The sequence below is a fragment of the Indicator indicator genome, chromosome 24 (genome assembly GCF_027791375.1).
Source record: "Indicator indicator isolate 239-I01 chromosome 24, UM_Iind_1.1, whole genome shotgun sequence".
NCBI lineage: Eukaryota > Metazoa > Chordata > Aves > Piciformes > Indicatoridae > Indicator > Indicator indicator.
In genome coordinates this window covers 357,570-377,647 of record NC_072033.1, presented here as the reverse complement: position 1 = coordinate 377,647, position 20,078 = coordinate 357,570, and the positions used below count along the sequence as shown (strand labels likewise).

The 20,078-nt window shown below is 49.1% G+C and overlaps 1 protein-coding gene across 2 annotated transcripts in view; it reads left to right on the top strand.

The window, feature by feature from the left end:
- The first annotated feature begins 3,254 nt into the window (after positions 1-3,254).
- NDRG3 (NDRG family member 3) overlaps positions 3,255-20,078 on the top strand; it is a 40,263-nt gene continuing 23,439 nt past the window's right edge. Inside the window, exons 1-2 of one of the 2 annotated variants that reach the window (XM_054392004.1) lie at positions 3,255-3,311; positions 16,287-16,322. In XM_054392004.1, the coding sequence (XP_054247979.1) occupies positions 3,255-3,311; positions 16,287-16,322 (93 nt within the window). The remainder of the gene's footprint in view (positions 3,312-16,286; positions 16,323-20,078) is intronic. The other variant, XM_054392006.1, reaches the window with a different exon arrangement.

Here is a 20,078-nt window from a genome sequence, read left to right as displayed (position 1 = left end):
ACAAGCTTATGCTAAATAGAAGGCATGGATATGATAATGAGCTCGTGGAATGGGGTGCTCATGCGCATTCTACTTGGCAGAAGTCTTCTGGGGAGGGCAAGGAAGAAATCTTCCTCACAGTGTCTGCTGAATAACCTCCCACCTTAAGCATGTGCCGTTCCCAAGGTTTCTTATCTGAAATCCACATTCCAAGACAGAGCTGGGAAAAGCTGGTACAGCTTTATCTCTGGTCTGACACCTCCAGAGCTTGATTGGTCTGGTTTAAAAGTCTTTGTTCGAGCTTTTCAGAAACAGCTTCTTGCAATCTTTCAAACTTGAACTTTACTCCTAACTCACCCTTTAACACAAATCACTTATTATATTCATAACACAAAGTAATGCACAGGATGTGCAAATGTGTCTGTCTCCTCTCTGCATTTGACACACTGCATGGACTGGCAAGCTTGCATCAGCAGCAGCTGATGACCCTGGGCAGGTTTATGCAGGATACATCCCAGGGCTCTGTGGCTCTTGTCTTTGTATAGCCCAGGGGAAACCAGGAGGAGTACCTGCAAAGCTTGAGAAAAAATCTCCTTGAGCAGTGTAACACAGAGCAGGTGGTTCCCTGAGTTGTTCTTTGGTCACTCAAAGCCTGGCAGAGTCACTGGTGGATGTCCGGCTTCACTGTAGTCTCTGGTTTGCTGTGAGCCCAAAACCTCTGAACCTCCAAACAAGCCTAACTTACCATTGCCTTGTTTGAAGGGTGGCTGCAGTGTGCAGTGTTTTCATCTCTTTGGACAGAGTGGACAACTTCTCAGTCTCTTGGGTGGCTCTAGCAATAAACATCATTGCCCTGTCTGCCATCAGGTGCAGTGGGGGCTCCTCAGGGGAGCATAAGAGAGGAACCCCATCTCTTCTCCCTGGGATCAGGTGATAGGATGAGAGGAAATGGCCTGAAATTGTGCCAAGGGAGGGTTAGGTTGGAGATGAGGAAGAATTTCCTTGCTGCAAGAGTGGTCAGAGACTGGAATAGGCTGCCCAGGGAGGTGACGGAGTCCCCATCCCTGGAGGTGTTCAAGAAACGTGTGGCCATGGCACCTGGGGCCATGGTTTAGTGGCCATGGTGGTGTTGGGTTGATGGTTGGCCTGGGTGATCTTGGAGGGCTTTTCCAACCCAAACAGCTCTGTGATTCTGTGAACAAGCTCTCCAGACAATAAGGTGATTGTTGTAGCACTCTGTCACCTGCTGCAGATGAGCTTTGTGAGACTTGTTTGAAACTCCTTTGGTGTCTGTAACCTTATTGTTCTGGAGAGAACCTGGTAGATGTTGAGCTCTTAATGAGCCCCAGTGTATACAGGAGTTACCATTCTTCAGCAGAAAATATTTATTAGTCTCCATCACACCTTATCAGAGCCACAGCAACTACTCTGAGAACTTCTTGTGGGGTAAGGAGGATGTTAGTTGTGAATTAACTGAAGTCTCAGAGCTCCTGTGACTGATGTTTAACAGCAAAAGAATCTGTGAAAGAAGACTTTGGAGTTTCACAAAACAAGGGACCTAAGAGAGGGCAGTTCTCTTGGCTGAGTTTTCAGAGGAAAAGGCATTCTGGTTGGTTTGTGCCAGGCTGGCTTCAGCCACACCAGTGTTAGTTCCCTGGACAAAGCTGAGGGGAGCCTCTTTTCCCTGGGGCAGTGCATGTTGGTGTGAAGGGAACTGTGAAAGCACAGCTGCAGTGCTCTTCTTTCCTTCTTTCCCTTCCATGGTTAGCAGCAGCAGATTGTCTTGGAGAAAGCCTTTGATCTGCAACAGTACTGCATAGCCTTTCGCTGGCACACTCAGCAAGCCTAACCCATGCCTGTTCCTATCCCTACTCATGTCCAGGACTTCTTTCATTTCTCTCCTGCAGCACTAAGCAGAGCTTTCCTGAACAACTGAATGATCAGCTCCTGCTGTCAGAGCCCTCTTCATGTTCCTCCTGTTTTTCATCATCCCTCTGGCCAGAGATGCAGCTAAAGCCTGTGCTGTGTTTTTCTCTCATCCCCATTGCTCTTTCTACTGGAAGCTCTCTCTGGCTCCATGCCAGTAGTGTTTTCCCAGCCTCACCTACTGCTGAGCACATTTTTTCTCTCCTTTGGTGACTCTGCACCACCCGATGGATGCTGCACAGCCAACAGTTACCCTGGCCATGTTCAGCTGGACCAGGACTGGCAGGGGGCCATTTTTATATCCCATCTCATAAAACCAGGGCTGCCCTGGGTTCTGCCAAGAAGGTGCTTGGATTTCCACACCTCTGTCTCCATGTGCAAATGCAGTGTTGGCTGCATGCCTCATGGGTTGCAGGCACATCAGCCCTGCCCTTGGTGGCTGGATGCAGTGAGATGGCAGCTCCTGTGTGCTGATGTGACTCTTTGGGCCAGTCATCCCTGGGCAGCCTGGGCCTGAGGTACTGGCAGCGCTTGGAACTTGATCCAGGCATTCTGGAGCACTGTGTCCAGTTCTGGTGCCCTGAGCATGAGAGGAACATTTAACTGCTGGAACAGGTCCAGAGGAGGCCACAATGATCAGAGGGCTGGAAACCCTCTCCCATGGGGACAGGCTGAGGGAGATGGGGCTGTTCAGCATGGAGAAGACTCCATGGAGACCTTAGAGCAGCCTTCCAGTACCTGAAGGGGCTCCAGGAGAGCTGGAGAGGGACTTTTGACAAGGGCTGGAAGTGACAGGACAAGGGACAATGGCTTTGAGCTGGGAGAGGGGAGACTGAGACTGGAAAGGAGGAAGAAATTCTTTAGAGTGAGGGTGGGGAGACATTGGAACAGATTGCCCAGGGAGGTTGTGGCTGCCTCCTCCCTGGAGGTGTTAAAGGCCAGGCTGGATGAGGCCTTGAGCAACCTGGACTGGTGGAGGTGTCCCTGCCCATGGCAGGGGGCTTGGAACTGGAGGAGCTTTAGGGTCCCTTCCAGCATAAACCACTCTATGAATCCCTGAATCGTCAGAGGAAGGTCTGAGCTTTCAGGGGCAGCTTTCAAGGCAAGGCAGAGGCAGGGTCAGGAGTGACAGTGCAGCCACAGCTGCTTCCTCCCTGCAGTCACAGGCACTTTGTGTTGCACCAAGAACCAGCTTCTTTCAAACCTGTGGCTTCACTTCGGGCATCTACAAGTCTAATGAGGGATCTCCATGCTTCCTGTGGCTAACATTTCTTGTCCTGCTGTTTCTAACAGTCTGCCTTTGTTTCAGAATCACTGTCTGAGCATTAGTTGGCTCCACTCACAGCACCATGGATGAGCTGCAGGATGTTCAGCTGACAGAGATCAAACCACTCCTCAACGATAAGGTAAAGCTTGCTGCATCTTTGCTCTTCAGGTCTGCTCTGGCTGGCTTTGAGGCTGGCAGGGAGTTCCTGACTGCCAGAATCTGGTTACAGCTTGAAGCACCTTAAGTACTGAAAGCAATTAATGCTTACCCACTGTGGTAGTTCACCACCACCCACCCTTCCAGAGTCTCAGGGGAGACAGAGCACCTCAGTTCAGGTAGGTTTGGGGTCCCAGTCAAACGGTGTTGTGACTGTGCTGAGGGCTTAGCAAGGATTTACAGAATTGGGAAGTTGAGACCATTCCAGCCCTCCTGGAGCTGGAGAACCTCTAATAAAAGTTGAGGCTTGTTAGGGACATCTTGGAACGTATCTCATTTTCTTCTTCTTAAAATATCCTTTTGTGTTGTGACCCCCACACAACCTTGTCTCCCCAGATTAGTAATGAGAGCCATTTCTGTCAGTGTCTGCAGAGCCTGTCTGAAGCAGTCTAGATTCATGCAGTGCTGAACCTTTAAAAGATCACTGCACTGCAGCAGCAGGTTAAGGCTTTCACTCCATCTTTCATGGGCCAGGGGAGAGCCATCTGGGCTTTGGGAAAGCCCTGGCCTCACTGAGTCCTGCCACAGACTGAGTGCTGAAGTCATTATGAGCCATCCCAGCCAGATCTACAACCTTCTGTCTGCAAGTTAATGAACTACTGGAGAGAGTTCAGTGGAGGGCTACAAGGATGATGAAGGGGGTGGAGCATCTTATGAGGAAAGGCTGGGAGCCCTGGGACTGTGTAGTCTGAAGAAGAGAAGGCTGAGAGGGGACCTTATCTATGTCTATAAATGTCTGAGGGGTGGGTGTCAAAAGGATCAGGCCAGGCTCTTTGCAGTGGTGCCGGGTGACAGGAGGAGGGGCAATGGATGTAAACTCAGTCACAGGAAATTCTACCTCAACATGAGTAGGAACTTCTTTGGTGTGAGAGTGCTGGAGCCCTGGAGCAGGCTACCAAGAGAGGTTGTGGAGTCTCCTTCCCTGGATAGATTCCGAACCTGCCCGGACGTGTTCCTGTGTGACCTGCCCTAAGTGGTCCTGTTTTGCAAGGGGGTTGGATTCAATGATCTCTGGACATCCCTTCCAACCATTCTGGGGGTGTGTGGTGACTTCCCCTACCTCCCAACCAAGGCTGATGCCATGTGCAGCAGTTGCTGCTGCTTTGCAGCCGGCCTGTGCTGCCACAGGGCTAGGGTGCTTTGTCTACTCACTGTGTGCTTGCACCCAAAATGGGTGAAATCTCTGAAGTTCTGCTCTGTTTGGTTTGTCCTGCTTGGCTTTTGCCCATTTCTGTAGTGTGCTGGCACAGCTGTGTAGTGTCTGGGACATCTGATCGTTCAGCTGAATCCTGCAGCTCAGCTGCCTGCTCTTGCAGCTTGGTGTTGACTGCTGGGCTTCCACCACAGCTTAAAGGGCAGATTTTAAAATGTTTCCAAGGAGAGTGAGTCTTGGAGGAAAAAAATCAATGCATAGCAGCAGATCAAATGCAGAAAAACTTCGGGAAGGGTTTATGATTGTGTGTCGGTGTGAGCTGAAATTCCCCCCCACCGACAATAACCAGGCTAGCTCAGTCTGGAAGCAAATGAAAAGCTGTATTTACAAGCAGATGAAATGCAATGAATATGTACAAATATACAAAATTCACAACATTTACAAATATATACAATCAACAGAAAAGCACAACCGATCTCCCTTTGCTTCCCCCCAAGTGGACCCTCCCAAAGGGGCCTCCCTCTCCCAGGAGCTTCCCCCCCAGACGCCCCTGGACAGAGAAGCAGAGTTTAGTTAGAGCAGAAAGTTGTTAACTTAACTGCCAAGGTCAGTGTGTTATCTTCAGCCAGAAGAGAAGAAGAAACAGCAACCAGACAGCCCAGCAACTGCCCCCACTGCCGAACGCAGAATGTGCAGAATGCCTACTTTGTTTTGGGTAATAGTTCTTAAACATTTCTATCTATCCAATGGAAGTGTTTAGAACAATCGTTATTTTGCTTTCTTACACCCAATAGTGACTTACATTCTTTCACTTTCTCTGTTCTGAACTTTGCAAGGAAAAATTAAAAAGACAGTTTCAAACCATCACAGTCCACCCCTTCTAAACAATTCCATTGGCTGCTACTACCATTTATCTAATCTAAAATAATATCTACAACAATAGGTGAATAAAGACCGTCGTCCATTCTGGCTATCTCAGATGTAGATGATTCAAAAGAGTCAAATCAAAGGAAAAACAGCAAACAGCTTGTTTCCTCGCAGATGGAGTGAAGAAATGAACAGGGACTCTCAGGTGACTCAGGGCTCTCAGGGCTCGTGCACCGTAGATCTCATGGATTTTCTCCTCTTGGGTGCAATGCTGTGTCTGCGCAACACTCTGAATTTAACCTCTTTCAGCCAAAGTTAGATTTCTTTGTGGAATACACTGAATTTCACCATTTTCTTGTATCACCCAATAGGTGTGACCAGGACCTTCAGCAGAAACCACCCCTCAGACAGGTTTGGCCTCTCCTGAAGGAGAAAATACCCAAACAGTTTTGCCTAACAGATTCTTTTCTCTGATAACAGGAACTCTACCACCTTCCTCCTTTCGCAACAAATCTGATTGGGCAGGTCCAGCTCGATTCACTGAACCTCTGCTATTCACTAACCAGGTTGCTTGTGCTAAATGTTTCTCCCAGTTTTTCAAAGATCCACCCCCCATGGCTTTGAGAGTGGTTTTCAGCAAACTGTTGTAGTGTTCGATCTTCCCTGCAGCTGGTGCATAGTAGGGAATGTGGAATATCCACTCGATGCCGCGCTCTTTGGCCCAGTTTTTTACAAGATTGTTCTTGAAATGAGTTCCGTTGTCTGACTCAATCCTCTCTGGAGTTCCGTGTCTCCACAGGATTTGTCTCTCCAGGCCAAGAATGGTGTTACGTGCAGTTGCATGAGGACCTGGATAAGTTTCCAGCCATCCAGTGCTTGCCTCTACCATAGTCAGCACATACTGCTTACCAGATGGAGAACGAGGTAGAGTGATGTAGTCAATCTGCCAGGCTTCACCATACTTGTACTTGGACCATCGGTCACCGTACCACAAGGGCTTGATCCGCTTTGCCTGCTTAATAGCACCACAAATGTCACAGTCATGGATGACTTGTGTGATAGCATCCATGGAAATGTCAATGGATCTGTCAATGAGCCCATCAGTAGGTTGCATCTCTGCCTTGATGTCCTGACGAGTCATGGGCCCACCGAGCTAAGAACAGCTCACCTCGGTGTTTCCAGTCAAGATCAGGATCAGGATCAGAGTTTGTGTCCACCTGGGAAACTCTTGCAGCTAGATCTGCCTGATGGTTGTGCTGTTGTTCCTCAGTAGCTTTGCTCTTAGGAATGTGAGCATCGATGTGTCTCACTTTCACTGGGATTCTCTCAATGCGAGCAGCAATGTCTTGCCACAGATCTGCAGCCCAGATTGGCTTTCCTTTCCTCTGCCAGCCATTCTTCTTCCAGTCTTTCAGCCAACCCCACAAGGCATTGGCTACCATCCACGAGTCAGTGTAGAGATAAAGCTTTGGCCATCTCTCACGTTCAGCTACGTTAAGAGCTAGCTGGACAGCTTTTACCTCTGCGAATTGACTGGATTCTCCTTCTCCATCTCTCGCTTCTGCAACTCTGCGCATTGGACTCCACACTGCAGATTTCCACCTTCGCTTGTTCCCAACAAGACAACAGGAACCGTCTGTGAACAAAGCATATCTCTTGTCATCATCAGACAGATCACTGTAAGGAGGAGCTTCCTCAGCACGAGTTACTCTCTCCTCTGGAGGTTTAGCACAGCTTGTGCCTTCTGGCCAGTTTGTGATCACCTCCACCAAACCAGGCCTTTCGAGATTTCCCATTCGAGCTCTCTGTGTTATCAGAGCCATCCACTTAGACCAGGTAGCATCTGTTGCATGATGTGGTGAAGAACCTTTGCCTTTGAACATCCAATTCAGAACTGGCAATCTAGGAGCTAGAAGAAGTTGTGACTCAGTTCCAATCACTTCAGAAGCAGCTTTCACTCCTTCATAAGCAGCTAAAATCTCTTTCTCTGTTGGAGTGTAGTTTGCCTCTGAGCCTCTGTAGCCACGACCCCAGAAACCAAGAGGACGTCCTCGTGTCTCCCCTGGAGCTCTTTGCCATAAGCACCAGGTTGGACCATTGTCACTCGCGGCCGTGTACAGAATGTTCTTAATGTCTGGACCAGCTCGGACAGGTCCCAGACCCATTGCTTGGACTACCTCTCGCTTGATCTGGTCAAAGGCTGCTTGTTGCTCAGGACCCCATTGGAAACTGTTTCTCTTTCGAGTCACATCATATAGAGGTTTCACAATCTGACTGTATCCAGGAATGTGCAGTCTCCAAAATCCCACTATGCCTAGGAAGCGCAGGGTTTCTTTCTTATTGATGGGATTTGCCATGGTGGAGACTCTGTTTATCACATCCATTGGGATGTGACGGTGACCATCTTGCCACCGCACTCCCAGAAACTGGATTTGTCTAGCAGGTCCTTTCACCTTGTCTCGCTTGATAGCGAAACCAGCTTGCAAGAGAATGTCAATGATTTTGTTACCTTTCTCGAAGACTTCTTCAGCAGTCTCACCCCAGACGATGATGTCATCGATGAACTGAATGTGTTCTGGAGCTCCACCTTTCTCCAAAGCATCATGGATCACTGCATGGCAGATGGTTGAACTGTGAACCACCCCTGGGGCAAACGATTGAATGTGTACTGAATGCCTCTCCAGGTGAAAGCAAACTGAGGCCTGCATTCCTCTGCTATGGGAATAGAGAAGAAAGCATTAGCAATGTCTATGGTAGCATACCATTTGGCCTGCTTGGATTCCAGCTCATATTGGAGTTCCATCATGTCTGGTACTGCTGCACTCATGGGTGGAGTTACTTCGTTCAAGGCACGGAAATCAACTGTCAGACGCCACTCTCCATTCTGCTTTCTCACAGGCCAGATTGGACTGTTGAAAGGTGAATGAGTTTTGCTGATGACCTTCTGACTCTCCAACTGATGAATCAAGTTTTGAATGGGCACCAAAGAGTCACGGTTGGTTCTGTATTGTCTGTGATGCACAGTTTGAGAAGCAACCGGCAGCTTTACATCCTCTATCTCATGTTGTCCCACAACTGCAGATTCATCTGAAAGCTCAGGTCTAATGGACAACTTCAATTTTCCTCCATCTATTTCTACAGTTGCTATTCCAAAAGCCCATTTGTAACCCTTAGGGTCTTTAAAACGCCCTTCTCTCAGAAAATCAATTCCCAAAATACAAGGTGCATTAGGTCCTGTTACAATAGTATGTTTCTTCCACTGCTTCCCAGTTAAACTTATGTCAGCCTCTATCTTAAACAATTCTTGAGATCCACCAGTGACTCCCTGAATAGTTATAGATTCTCCCCCTTGATAATTTGATGGTATTATGGTGCACTGAGCTCCTGTGTCAACCAAGGCCCTGTACTTCTGAAATTTTGAAGTGCCAGGCCACTGGATGTACACATCCCAATAGATTCTGTTATCTCCATTATCCCTTACCTCCCCCTGGCGGAAGGCAGGGCACCCCTAATGGTGGGGATTACCTCCACATGTACAGCTGGCACAACGTCCAGCATCAGAATTAGGATCACTGTTGGAGCTATCAGAGTTGTTCTGGGAAACTGAGGAAGTGACAGCTACCCTCCTGGTATTGCTACCTCGGGATCTGCCCCTCTGCAGCTCCCGTAACCTCTTGAAAAGATCAGAAGTTGGTTGACCATCCCATCTGTTCATGTTCTCACCAAACTGGTCACACAGAGTTATCCAGATACTGCCACGTGATTGCCTCTGCTGTCTGTTTTGGTTTGACCTATTCTGGAATGGCCTTCTTGGAGCACGTCTGTTCCTAACAGCTGAAACTTGTATCCATCTGGAGGAAGAGGAATCAGAATCATCCCCCTTCATCAAGTTGGATATGGAGGTTTTAAGTTCCTCCTTCAGCTCTTTCATGCAATTCTTTATCTCTCCAGACAAAGTTTCAATGGCTGAAACCAAAGAAGTACGTGCGAGACTATCCTCCAATTGCCTCATTCTCTCAGACTCTTGATTCCCTCATCTATTGTGGTCCAAGGCTTAGGGTTCCATGGTAAATCATCTCTGCTGGGGTACCTCAGCGAGACTGCCAGTAGGAGGCGTGCCCACAGAGAAACTTTACCAATGCACTTGCCTAGATGCCTGTCTATGCCTGTATCCTTTGAGAGCATCCCCAACTGAGGGGCCGACTTGTCGCCTATCACCAATGCTGGGGCTCCCATATCAAAACACCTGGCTAGCCAAGACAGGACTGGCTCATTATCTCTTCTGATGTAATCCTTCCTCACATGTCTAATTTCCTGTCTGGGTGCATTAGCTGACTGTATGTCATCCTCATCATCATCATCATCATCATCCTGAGGTCGCTGTCCCCATAATCCTATTTTAATCCTCCGTTGAATTTCCTTGAGTTCAGAGGCACTGCCTGCAGTTGCTAATTCAGCAGGGTCTACATCTCCATCATCCATGTGGGGTCTCAAAAGGTTTGCCAGAGTTTTAAGGCTAACCTTCTCTTCCTCACCAGAAGGATCTTTCTTAACAGAGGGACCCTGAGTAGAAGGACCCTCATCTCCATCTGCACCATCTCCTGCAGCATCTGCATCTCCTCCTGTAGCTCCTTTACGCTTTCTGGTGATAGTGGCAACCAAATTCACTGGATTGGCTTTCACATTCACAGCAGAGTTGGAGGGAGTAGAGGAATTTTGTGCAGGGTTAGGAGGAGCAGAGGGAGTCTGTGCAGGGTTGGCAGGAGGTGTGCTTTGAGATCCTGCAGACACTGCTGCGTCCGTCTGGGCAGCAGAGGGAGGAGGAGGAGACTGTGCCTCGTTAATGGTGTCTGCCTGCACAGCTATGTCTGCCTGCACAACCATTTCTCTCTGCGCAACTGTGTCTGTTTGTGTTGCCATGTCTGCCCGTGTACCCCTGTCTGCCCGTGTAATCGAGTCTGTCTGTGTCGCCGAGTCTGTCTGTGTAACTATGTCTGCCTGTGTACCCGAGTCTGTTATCTCAGATTCTGGCAAAGGTCCCGCAGCTACTGCTGCTGGCTCTGAGTCAAAACTATCGGCAGCTTTCTCACAAACCTGAACTGTGATTTCCTGGTCACCGTAATCAGAATCAGAAACCAATTCCGAACCTCTCCGAGCTTTTCTATGTTTCCTCTTACATCTACGCAGGTCGGAAGAGTGAGTAGCCTTACGTCTTTCTTGACACAGTGCTATCAGCAGCCATATGATTATTCCAAGAAACAACAAAATTAAGGCTAGCACAAGATATCTAGGATACCACTGGTTCCAAAGACCCTCTGTAGTTGTAAGAGGAGTAACAAACTCAAATGTGTCTGCTAGCAGATTCATAGTTGAGTTACCGTATCTTCTAAGCCCAATAAGACCACAACAGAATTCAACAGCATTCAGTAACTTGTTCTTAACCCAAAGAAACGACTTATATGCCACATATCTCACAATCTTGTCTATCATGCAGGAAACAGCCCATCTGTAGACAATCACACTGATAACAGAGGAAATAAAATTACTCAAAATCCAAAACAGCTTCATTTTGCTTCCTAATCTGAGCAGAAATAAATCACAAGCAATCGAGCCCCGAGTTGGAGCACCAAAAATAAAAAGTGTGTCGGTGTGAGCTGAAATTCCCCCCCACCGACAATAACCAGGCTAGCTCAGTCTGGAAGCAAATGAAAAGCTGTATTTACAAGCAGATGAAATGCAATGAATATGTACAAATATACAAAATTCACAACATTTACAAATATATACAATCAACAGAAAAGCACAACCGATCTCCCTTTGCTTCCCCCCAAGGGGACCCTCCCAAAGGGGCCTCCCTCTCCCAGGAGCTTCCCCCCCAGACCCCCGTGGACAGAGAAGCAGAGTTTAGTTAGAGCAGAAAGTTGTTAACTTAACTGCCAAGGTCAGTGTGTTATCTTCAGCCAGAAGAGAAGAAGAAACAGCAGCCAGACAGCCCAGCAACTGCCCCCACTGCAGAACGCAGAATGTGCAGAATGCCTACTTTGTTTTGGGTAATAGTTCTTAAACATTTCTATCTATCCAATGGAAGTGTTTAGAACAATCGTTATTTTGCTTTCTTACACCCAATAGTGACTTATTTACATTCTTTCACTTTCTCTGTTCTGAACTTTGCAAGGAAAAATTAAAAAGACAGTTTCAAACCATCACAGATTGCAAATTGAGAGGTGAATGTTTGCAGAAGGCAAGCTTCCTAACTGCAGTGTCGCAGCTCTTGCTCATGCTTCTCCTGGAATTTCCCATGTTTGAGTTCATGAGGGCAGATGTCCCTTGCTTCAGTGAGCTGACCTAATCAGGAGTTACTGAAGCAAATTGTGCCAAAACAGAGGAGTTTTCACTTTGTAGATTTGCAGTCTCATCAGGTCCCATCAGTTCCTCGCTGTGATGTCATCTTCACAGCCACTTCCCTAATATGTTCCTTAGCTGTTTTCCAAGAGGAGACCTAGAAGGCCAACACCTCAGTGTGTGGAAGCTCTTGAACTCCTCAAGAGAAAGCTTCTTACTGAACTTCCTCTCTGAAATGCCTGTCTCCAGTGCACACAGCACGGAGAATAAGCAGTAAGAACAAGAGGTGTGGATGACGAAGGCCTTGGTCTGACTGCAGCCATGGTGGGATGGCACACATGGCTGGCCATGGGTTTTGTAAGCCAGGGGTGGAGTGGCTCTTTATGTGAGAGCACAGCTGGAATGGGTTAAGCTATGCCTAAGGAAGAAAGAAGGAGTTGAAAGCATACAGCTAAGAGCTGAGGGACAGGCTGATGTGGGGAACCTTGCAGTGGGTGTTTGTTAGAGGCCACCTGATCAGGAAGAGGAAATCAAGGCCTACAGGCAGCTGAAAGTAGCCTTGCAGTCATGTGCCCTGATTCTTGGGGGGAACTTCAGCCACCCTGGTGTTTGCTGGAAAGGCAACAGAGTTAGGCAGAAAAAAGTGCAGGAGGTTCCTGCAGAGCACTGGTGATAACTTTTTAACACAGGCAGTGGAAGACCCAGCAAAGAGAGGTGAGCTGCTGAGCCTCATGCTAACGAACAAAGAAGGTCTGGCTGGGGATGGGAAGGTTGGAGGCAACCTTGGCTACAGTAACCATGAGACACTGGAGTTCAGGATCACTTCACAGGAAGTAGCAGAGTAGTTAGTAGGATTGCAACCCTGGACTTTAGGAGAGCCACCTTTGACCTCTTCAGAGATCTGCTTGGAGGAACCCATGGATTAGGGCTCTAGAAGGTAGGGGGGCAAAGAGAGCTGGTCAGTATCCAGCACCACCCTCTCTAGGCTCGAGATTGGTGCACCCCATGATGAACAACTCAGGCAAGGTGGGCAAGAGACCTGCATGGATGAGCCAGGAGCTTCTGGAAAAACTGAAACAAAAGGAAGTTCCCAGAATGTGGAAAAAGGGACTGGTCACTTGGAACACTGCCAGAGTGTGTGGGGATGCAAGGAGGAGAGCTGCACCCCTCCTGGAATGAAATCTGGCAAAGGATGTAAGAAATGCCCAGAGGGGCAGCTTAAGGGAAATCAGCAGGAAAAGGAACAGCAGGCAAAATGTGGCCTGCTGCTGAGAGGTGTCCTGGTGAGAGGAGACAGAAGGTGAAGGCACTGAATGGTTGCTTTGCTTCAGGTTCTACTGCTAAGGCACAGCCCTGAGGAACCCCAGGCCCTGGAGGTAAGAGAGAAAGTCTGAAGGAAGGAAGATTCTGCCTGAGTCGAGGGGGCCTGGCTTGGAGATCATCCGGACAAGCTGGACACCCACAGCTCCATAGGCCCCGATGGGAAGCACCCATGAGTGGCGAGAGGGCTGCTGAGGTTCTTGCTAAGCCACTCTCCATCATTTTTGAGAGGTTCTGGAGAACAGGAGAAGTGCCTGAGGACTGGAGCACAGCCAATGTCACTGCAGCCTTCAGAAAGGGCAGGAGGGGGAGGACTCAGGATGGAGATCCCTGGAGAGGTGGTGGAACAGCTCATTCTGGAGGTCATCTCTAAATGTGTGGAGGGAAAGAAGATCATCAGCAGTGGTCAGCATGGACTCCCCAAGGGGAGATCATGCCTGACCATTTGATGGCCTTCTCTGATGGGGTGACCAGCTGGATAGGTGAGGGGAGAGCAGTGGATGTTGTGCACCTGAACTTCAGCAAGGCTTTGGGCACTGTGTGCCCTGACATCCTCACAGCCAAGCTTAGGAGGTGTGGGTTGGATGAGTGACAGTGAGGTGAGTGGAGAAGTGGCTGAAGGACAGAGCTCCTAGGGCTGTGGGCAGTGGGGCAGGGTCTAGTTGGAGGCCTGTGGCCAGTGGTGTTCCCCAGGGGTCAGTGCTGGGGCCGGTCTTGTTCAACATCTTCATCAGTGACCTGCGTGAAGGGACAGAGTGGACCCTTGGGCAGTTTGCTGCTGATGCAGAACTGGGAGGAGTGGCTGAGACCCCTCAGGCTGTGCTGCCATCCAGGGAGAGCTGGACAGGCAGAGGAGAACCTCATGAAGTGCAGCAAGGGCAAGTGTAGGGTCCTGCACCTGGGGAGGAACAAACCCTGCAGCAGTACAGGTGAGAGTGACCTGCTGGGAAGCAGCTCTGTGGAGAAGGACCTGGGAGTGCTGGGGGACAACAACTTCACCAAGAGTCAGCAATGTGCCCTGGTGGCCAAGTAAAGTGTGGCCAGCAGGTTGAGGGAGGTTCTCCTCCCACTCTGTTCTTGCTCCCCAGTTCGAGAACAGGGAACTTCTGGAGAGAGTCCAGTGGAGGGCCATGAAGATGATTAGAGGACTGCAGCATCTCTCTTACAAGGAGAGGCTGAGAGCCCTGGGGCTGTTTAGTCTGGAAAAGAGCAACTTGAGATGGGATCTGATCAAGATCTAAAGGGTGGAGGTCATGAGGATGGGGACAAGGAGCAACAGATACAAACTGGAACCCAGGAGGTTTCACTTGACCCTAAGAAAAACTTTCCTGTGGGGGTGTTGGAGCCCTGGAGCAGGCTTGCCCAGAGAGGCTGTGAAGTCTCCTTCTGTGGAGACTTTCAGGACCCACCTGGATGCCTTCCTGTGTGACCTGCTCCAGGTGCCCTGCATTAGCAGGGGTTTTGGACTGGCTGATCTCTTCCAAGCCCTACCAGTCTGTGATTCTGCACTAGCTGGGACAGTGAATGCAGGGCACTGACCTGAACAGTCCCTTAGTGTTCTGCAGCAGAAGGCCCTGGTAGGTGGTGGTTGGTTCCCTTGATGCAGGTTTGTAGTTACAGAATATATCTGTCAGTGGGAAAAGACACCCAGAGTGGCTCCAGAATCATCCTCAGCACTCCATGGGAAGTGTGCTGTGCCTCTCCTTTTTACACTCTAATGGAAATATTGCCTTGGGGAGCTACCACCTCTGAGGTGCCACCTCAGAGAATGCTTTCAAGGTTGAAATAATGCACATAGAGCTGGTGGAGCATGTGGCTGTGGTGCCATTAGCTGCTGTGCTGTGCAGCTGAACAGAGTCCAACAGTACCAAGGTGGCAGCTCACTGAGATGATTACTGATCAGTCCGCTTCAGAGGTAGAAGTTTGAGCCAGCAGGGATTAATGACCAAAAACAGTGCAGTAAAACTCTTATGGTGCTGATGGGGAGGTGTGATCCGAAGGCTGCTGTGCAGAGCCAAGGAGCTCTGCTGCCTCAACACTGGTAGATCACAGAATAGTAGGGATTGGAAGGGACCTCTGAAGATCATCAAGTCACTGTGAGATAAGAAGGCTCTGATGTCTGCATTGAACAGAGATGGAAAAGAGTGCTGACAGTTGTCAGAAATCTCAACTAGCTTCAGGATCTAAAGCTAAAATAAGTAGGGGCTGCTTTGTGTTTTCTTTCCCCCATCCTAAGGAGTTGGTGCTTTGTGCCACATCACATTCAAAACACTGGTACAGGTCAGCACCTAACACCAGGGCAATTCTTCAGACATTTGCAGATCTCTACTGCAGTGGAGACTGAGGAATGCAGGCAGCCACCTGTGCTCCTGCTGAGGTGGCAGAGCTCTGTGGGCAGAAAACAGGGCCATTTGTTTACACACCAAGAGGAGTTAGGGTGCCCAGCCAGAATAAAGGTCTGGGGTGTTTCTGCTGTGCATATGTGGTGCCAGCTGTCATTTCAACACTAAGGTGCCGTGCCTAACACACAGAGACTGTCTGAGATGGTTTGCTCAGCCTTCTGCAGTAGCTGACAGCTCTCTGGTGTAACCCACTCTGCCTTCAGTGACGCTGTGAAGCACAGGGACATAGGAAGCACAGGAATGGCACTGCAGACCTCTGAGCTTGCAGCACACCAAATGTGTACTCACCTGTGTGTGTGGTGTCACCCTCTGGCAAAAGTCAGTTGTGAGCTGCTGAGCCCAGTTCCCCTGCACTCTGGCCTCAGTGCTGCAGGCAGCACCAAGCGCACAGCAGCTGCTGCAGAGCGGCTGACTGCATGGCTGTCTTCCTTCTGCTCAGTACCTGAGATCCCCATGGCAGTGCTCTCAAGAATTTTGCATTCAAATGGACCAGACAAGACCCAACCTCATAACCATCTTGGCTGTGGTCAGGTTCCTTCCTGTGTGCCTTGTCCCTGCTGGAATGTTCTCCATTCCCAGCTGTGTTGGCAGCATTAGGACAGCCTCCAGCAGCCTTGCTGTGTAGCAATGAGCACAGCATGCATGGAGTTCTCCTGTAGGGGCCTGACACTTGGCTGCTGTCCTGGCTGCAGTCAGGCAAGACTGTGCTGAAGCAGAGGTCTCAGGAGGGAAACTTCTGATGGTGTTGGGGGTGTTCTGGGGTACAAGGCTGAACTGTTTTAAATTTTTTCTCTTCTCTGTTTTTTGTTAACAGAACGCAGCTCGCAACTTCCAGGACTTCGACTGTCAGGTAAGGCCCCTGCAGCAGGCAGGGATCTATGGACAGACTCCTCAGGACCCATAGAAATGCTGAGAGAGAGAAGAAAAAGTTATGCATCTTAATTCTCACTCCTATTAAGGTTTAATCGATGGAATATGTTCAGATGGCAGAAATTAGCCTTCATCCTGCGCTCTGACCTGGACTGCCCTGCCAGTGCTTCACAACATTTCACAGATGCCTGCTCTCCTGAAAAGCAGCTTCTTGGAAACATGCAATATGCTGAAGAGATGCATCTCTGTCACACCCCATCTGGTTCACTGGCTAGGACAGGAGGAGTGTGTATGCTCTATTTGTTTTGAGAGGAGATGGAAGTCACCAGACTACCTGAGATACTGCACCCCTGCCTTGCTGGACCTGTGGTCATTTTCTGGGCTGACAGCAGTGTGGGCATGAGCCTGACCCCCCTAGCTGCTAGAGAAGTCCTTTTAGAGGCATGCACCACAAGGGTCCAGGTGGAGGACACTTCTTTGTTAGGAAGAGCACAGCACTGCCATTCCCTGGGGCAGTGCTCCTTTACCTTGCTGACTTCCCACTCAGCTTGTTGATAGGCAGCCAGCTGCTTGCTTTCCTCCAGCTGTAGGAGGCTGCTGTGTTTGGAGTGTTCTGCTTAGCATGGGATAGGCTTCTACTGCTCTGTTAACCTGTGGTGTGGCTGGGGAGGGTAGAGCTGCTGACATCATGTGGTAGCTTAAAATGCAAGTCTGTTGATGTGGATGATTCCAGAAAGCTTTCTGCAAGCCTGTGGAGTGGAATCAGTACAGCCCTAAGAAGACAGTTTGTTTTTTTTCCATCTCTTGATATCAGACACTGGAAGTACACCCAGATAGGCAGGCACACGGTACTTAAGCTTGATCATTGTGAGTTTTACCATTGTCTTGAAGCTTGACAGTATAAAAATCACTAATCTTTGCACATTGTAACTTCAGGGTCTACTCTTGGAAGTGGCAACGCTATTAGGCAATTATTTTTCTGCTTTAATAAAGGTAGATAATGGGTTTAGGACACCTCCCTCTCCTGTCTTGTCTCCCTCTGTCTTTATGCATCTTCTCCATCTCTTCTGGGGGCACAGTGTGCTGCCATTGTTGGGTGGGAAATGAGTAAGAACAGGCGCAATGCTCTTGAGTCAGAGTGCTGGGAATACAGATGCTGTCTGCCCAGGCCCTGCAGTCATGGCTGGAAAGAAGATAAATGCAGTGTCTGGACATGACAACCTTCTCTGCCACTGCTGAATACCTAACACAGCTCTGGGTTGCCCATACCTGCCTGTGTGTGAGCAGCATGGTCTTGGGAGCTGGAGCAGGGTGGGAAGGTAGGAAGGAGTCCCTGTCAGAGCTGTGCATCACTGCTGCCTTCTCAATTCTGCCCTTTCCCTCAACAAGCAAAACCTCCTTACATTCTTCTTTGAAAACCACCCCAGAGCTGAAGCTGTGCAAGGCCCAAAGGAGCACAGTGCTGCAGCCAGCAGCTGCTGTGTGCTCAGTGTGTCCTGGCACCCTTGGCTTGGCTCCCTGTCCTCCCCTGAGCTGCAGGTAGAGCTGCCCAGCAGCCAGACTGGGGCTCTCAGGGGTGCTCGGCTGGGCGAGGATGTGCTTGTTACTTCTCCATGCTTTAGTTTAGATCAGCAGTGAGCTGGTGGCCATGGCAACAGTTGGGCAGGAGACAAGATCTTCCTTCTGGGGGCCCTCTTGGTAATTCATTTGGAGTATTTCTGTTTTTTGTAGCAAGAAGTTAAGATGGTGTCTTGTAAATGTTGTCCCAGCTCCAACTTCCAGCATCTCTCCCTACAGTGTGTGATTTCAGGGCACACCTGGCTTGTCCCCTTGTCCTACCTGGCAAGTACCCCTAAGGCTGGATGAAGTTTCTCTTTGAAACCTGTCAGAGAGGATTTATGCTCTATTGGGTCCTTGGATTTTCTGCCTCAGTTGCTAGTTCCAGGAGCAGCTCTTACTGTGTTGTCCTAGGACAAATTACTGTGGGATGAATTACATCATCTTCTAACATATTATCTTCCAGTACCTGAAGGGATCCTGCAGGAAGGCTGCAGAGGGACTTTTCATGAGGGTGTCTAGAGACAGGACAAGGGGGAATGGTTTGAAGCTGAGGGAGAGCAGGGTTAGACTGGGGCTTAGGAGAAAGTTCTTCAGTGATACTGCTGGCCTCAGTGTTTGCTCATCCTGTGGTGCCTCCTCACCTCCTCCTGGCTGGAAACTGGAGTTTCAAAATACTTTCTGCAGCTGATGCATGCTTCTGACTGGGAGAAGTGTTTGGTGTCATCCCAGCTCACCAGCATGTCCTTAGCACTGTCAGTGGCTCCCCAAGCTGCGCAGTGCCAGGCACATGGGTTAGGCCAGCTCTCCACTCTGCAGACTTGGCACAGGCCACTTCTCAAGGCAGCAGACATTTAAGGATTGTAAAACTTTTTGTTTGTGGGCAATGGGTTATGGCACTGGGAAGTTAGACCGATTGTCCCACGTGTTCTAGTTCTGAATAATTTGTCAGGATCATATCTGGGTCAAGTCCATAGAGCAAGCATCCTCTTGCTTCTGGAGTTTCTTACTCTGGCTGAGGAAGCTTGTAGCTTCCCTCATACAGCTGACTTTCAGATACAGGTGTCCTGGGTTTCTTAAACTCTTCATCTACAAGAAACCACAATTAACCCTGACATAGAACAGATTGCCTGGGCATCAGTTAAAACAGCCCCCCCTAATCTGGTAACCATTTGCAGTGAGGGTAAAAAGCAGAGCTAGTACAGTGGCTTAGAGGTCTTGATCAATATGGATCTGGGTTATTCTCAGAAATAAAATGTATTAACCTAAATCTGAGACCTACATTTCACTTGAAAGCTATACCAACCCTAATGAAATCTAGGCTTGGCTTCTTCTAATGTTCACAGGCAGATGGTGGATTAAATGATCGGGACAGATGGTGTGCTGACCTACACAGCTGACAGAGCTGTACTTACGCTTTTATTATCAACTGCAGTCCCTCTCAGCTGCTCTGAGAAGTAGGTGTTCTGTGCTAGCTTAAATATCTCCCCTTTTTCCAGGTTATGTGTTTTAAATTCCACTGAAGGAACATTTTGCTGTAGTTGTAAGTCTGTGTTGTGTTTCAGTCTGACAGAAGCAAGTGTTTGATCTGATCTGCAGTGAGAACTTCCCCCCTTCTGCCTCCCCACCCACTTGGAAGGAGCAGCATTTTGCTCTCCAGCACACCATGCAGAAGAGAATCTGGGGTGTGGAGATGGGTCTGGGATTTGGCAGAAAGTTTACAGGGTGTGGAAGAGGTGAACTAGGTAAGTGCAGGACATGCAGAGTTCAGCTGAAACAAAAGCCCAGGCCTGCATGAGCCCGTGGAGGAAAGGAGTGAAGGGCTCTGTGCTCAGCAGCGTGCTCTGAGTGCAGCTCTGGAGTTTTTCCCCTCAGGGCATTTTTAGAAGCTTTTCAATCTGCATTTTTAGCAGTTTTCTTCTCCTGGCCCCCTGCCTTTGCTTTCTTTTTGCCTGCAGGAGCTGGTGGCATTCTGCTTTTGGGAGGAGATCCCACCCTGGGCATTTGCTGCTGTCATGGACACGGATGCAAGCTCTTCACTCTTTAAGGAATCAGTAAAGCCACCTTGTGACTGCACCGTGGCATTGAATGCAAGGTGGTTTAAAGCATCCTCTGTTTGTTGTAGTGAAACATGAAAGGTTAGCACTTTGAGAAAGCACTTTGCTTTCCCTCTAGCCGT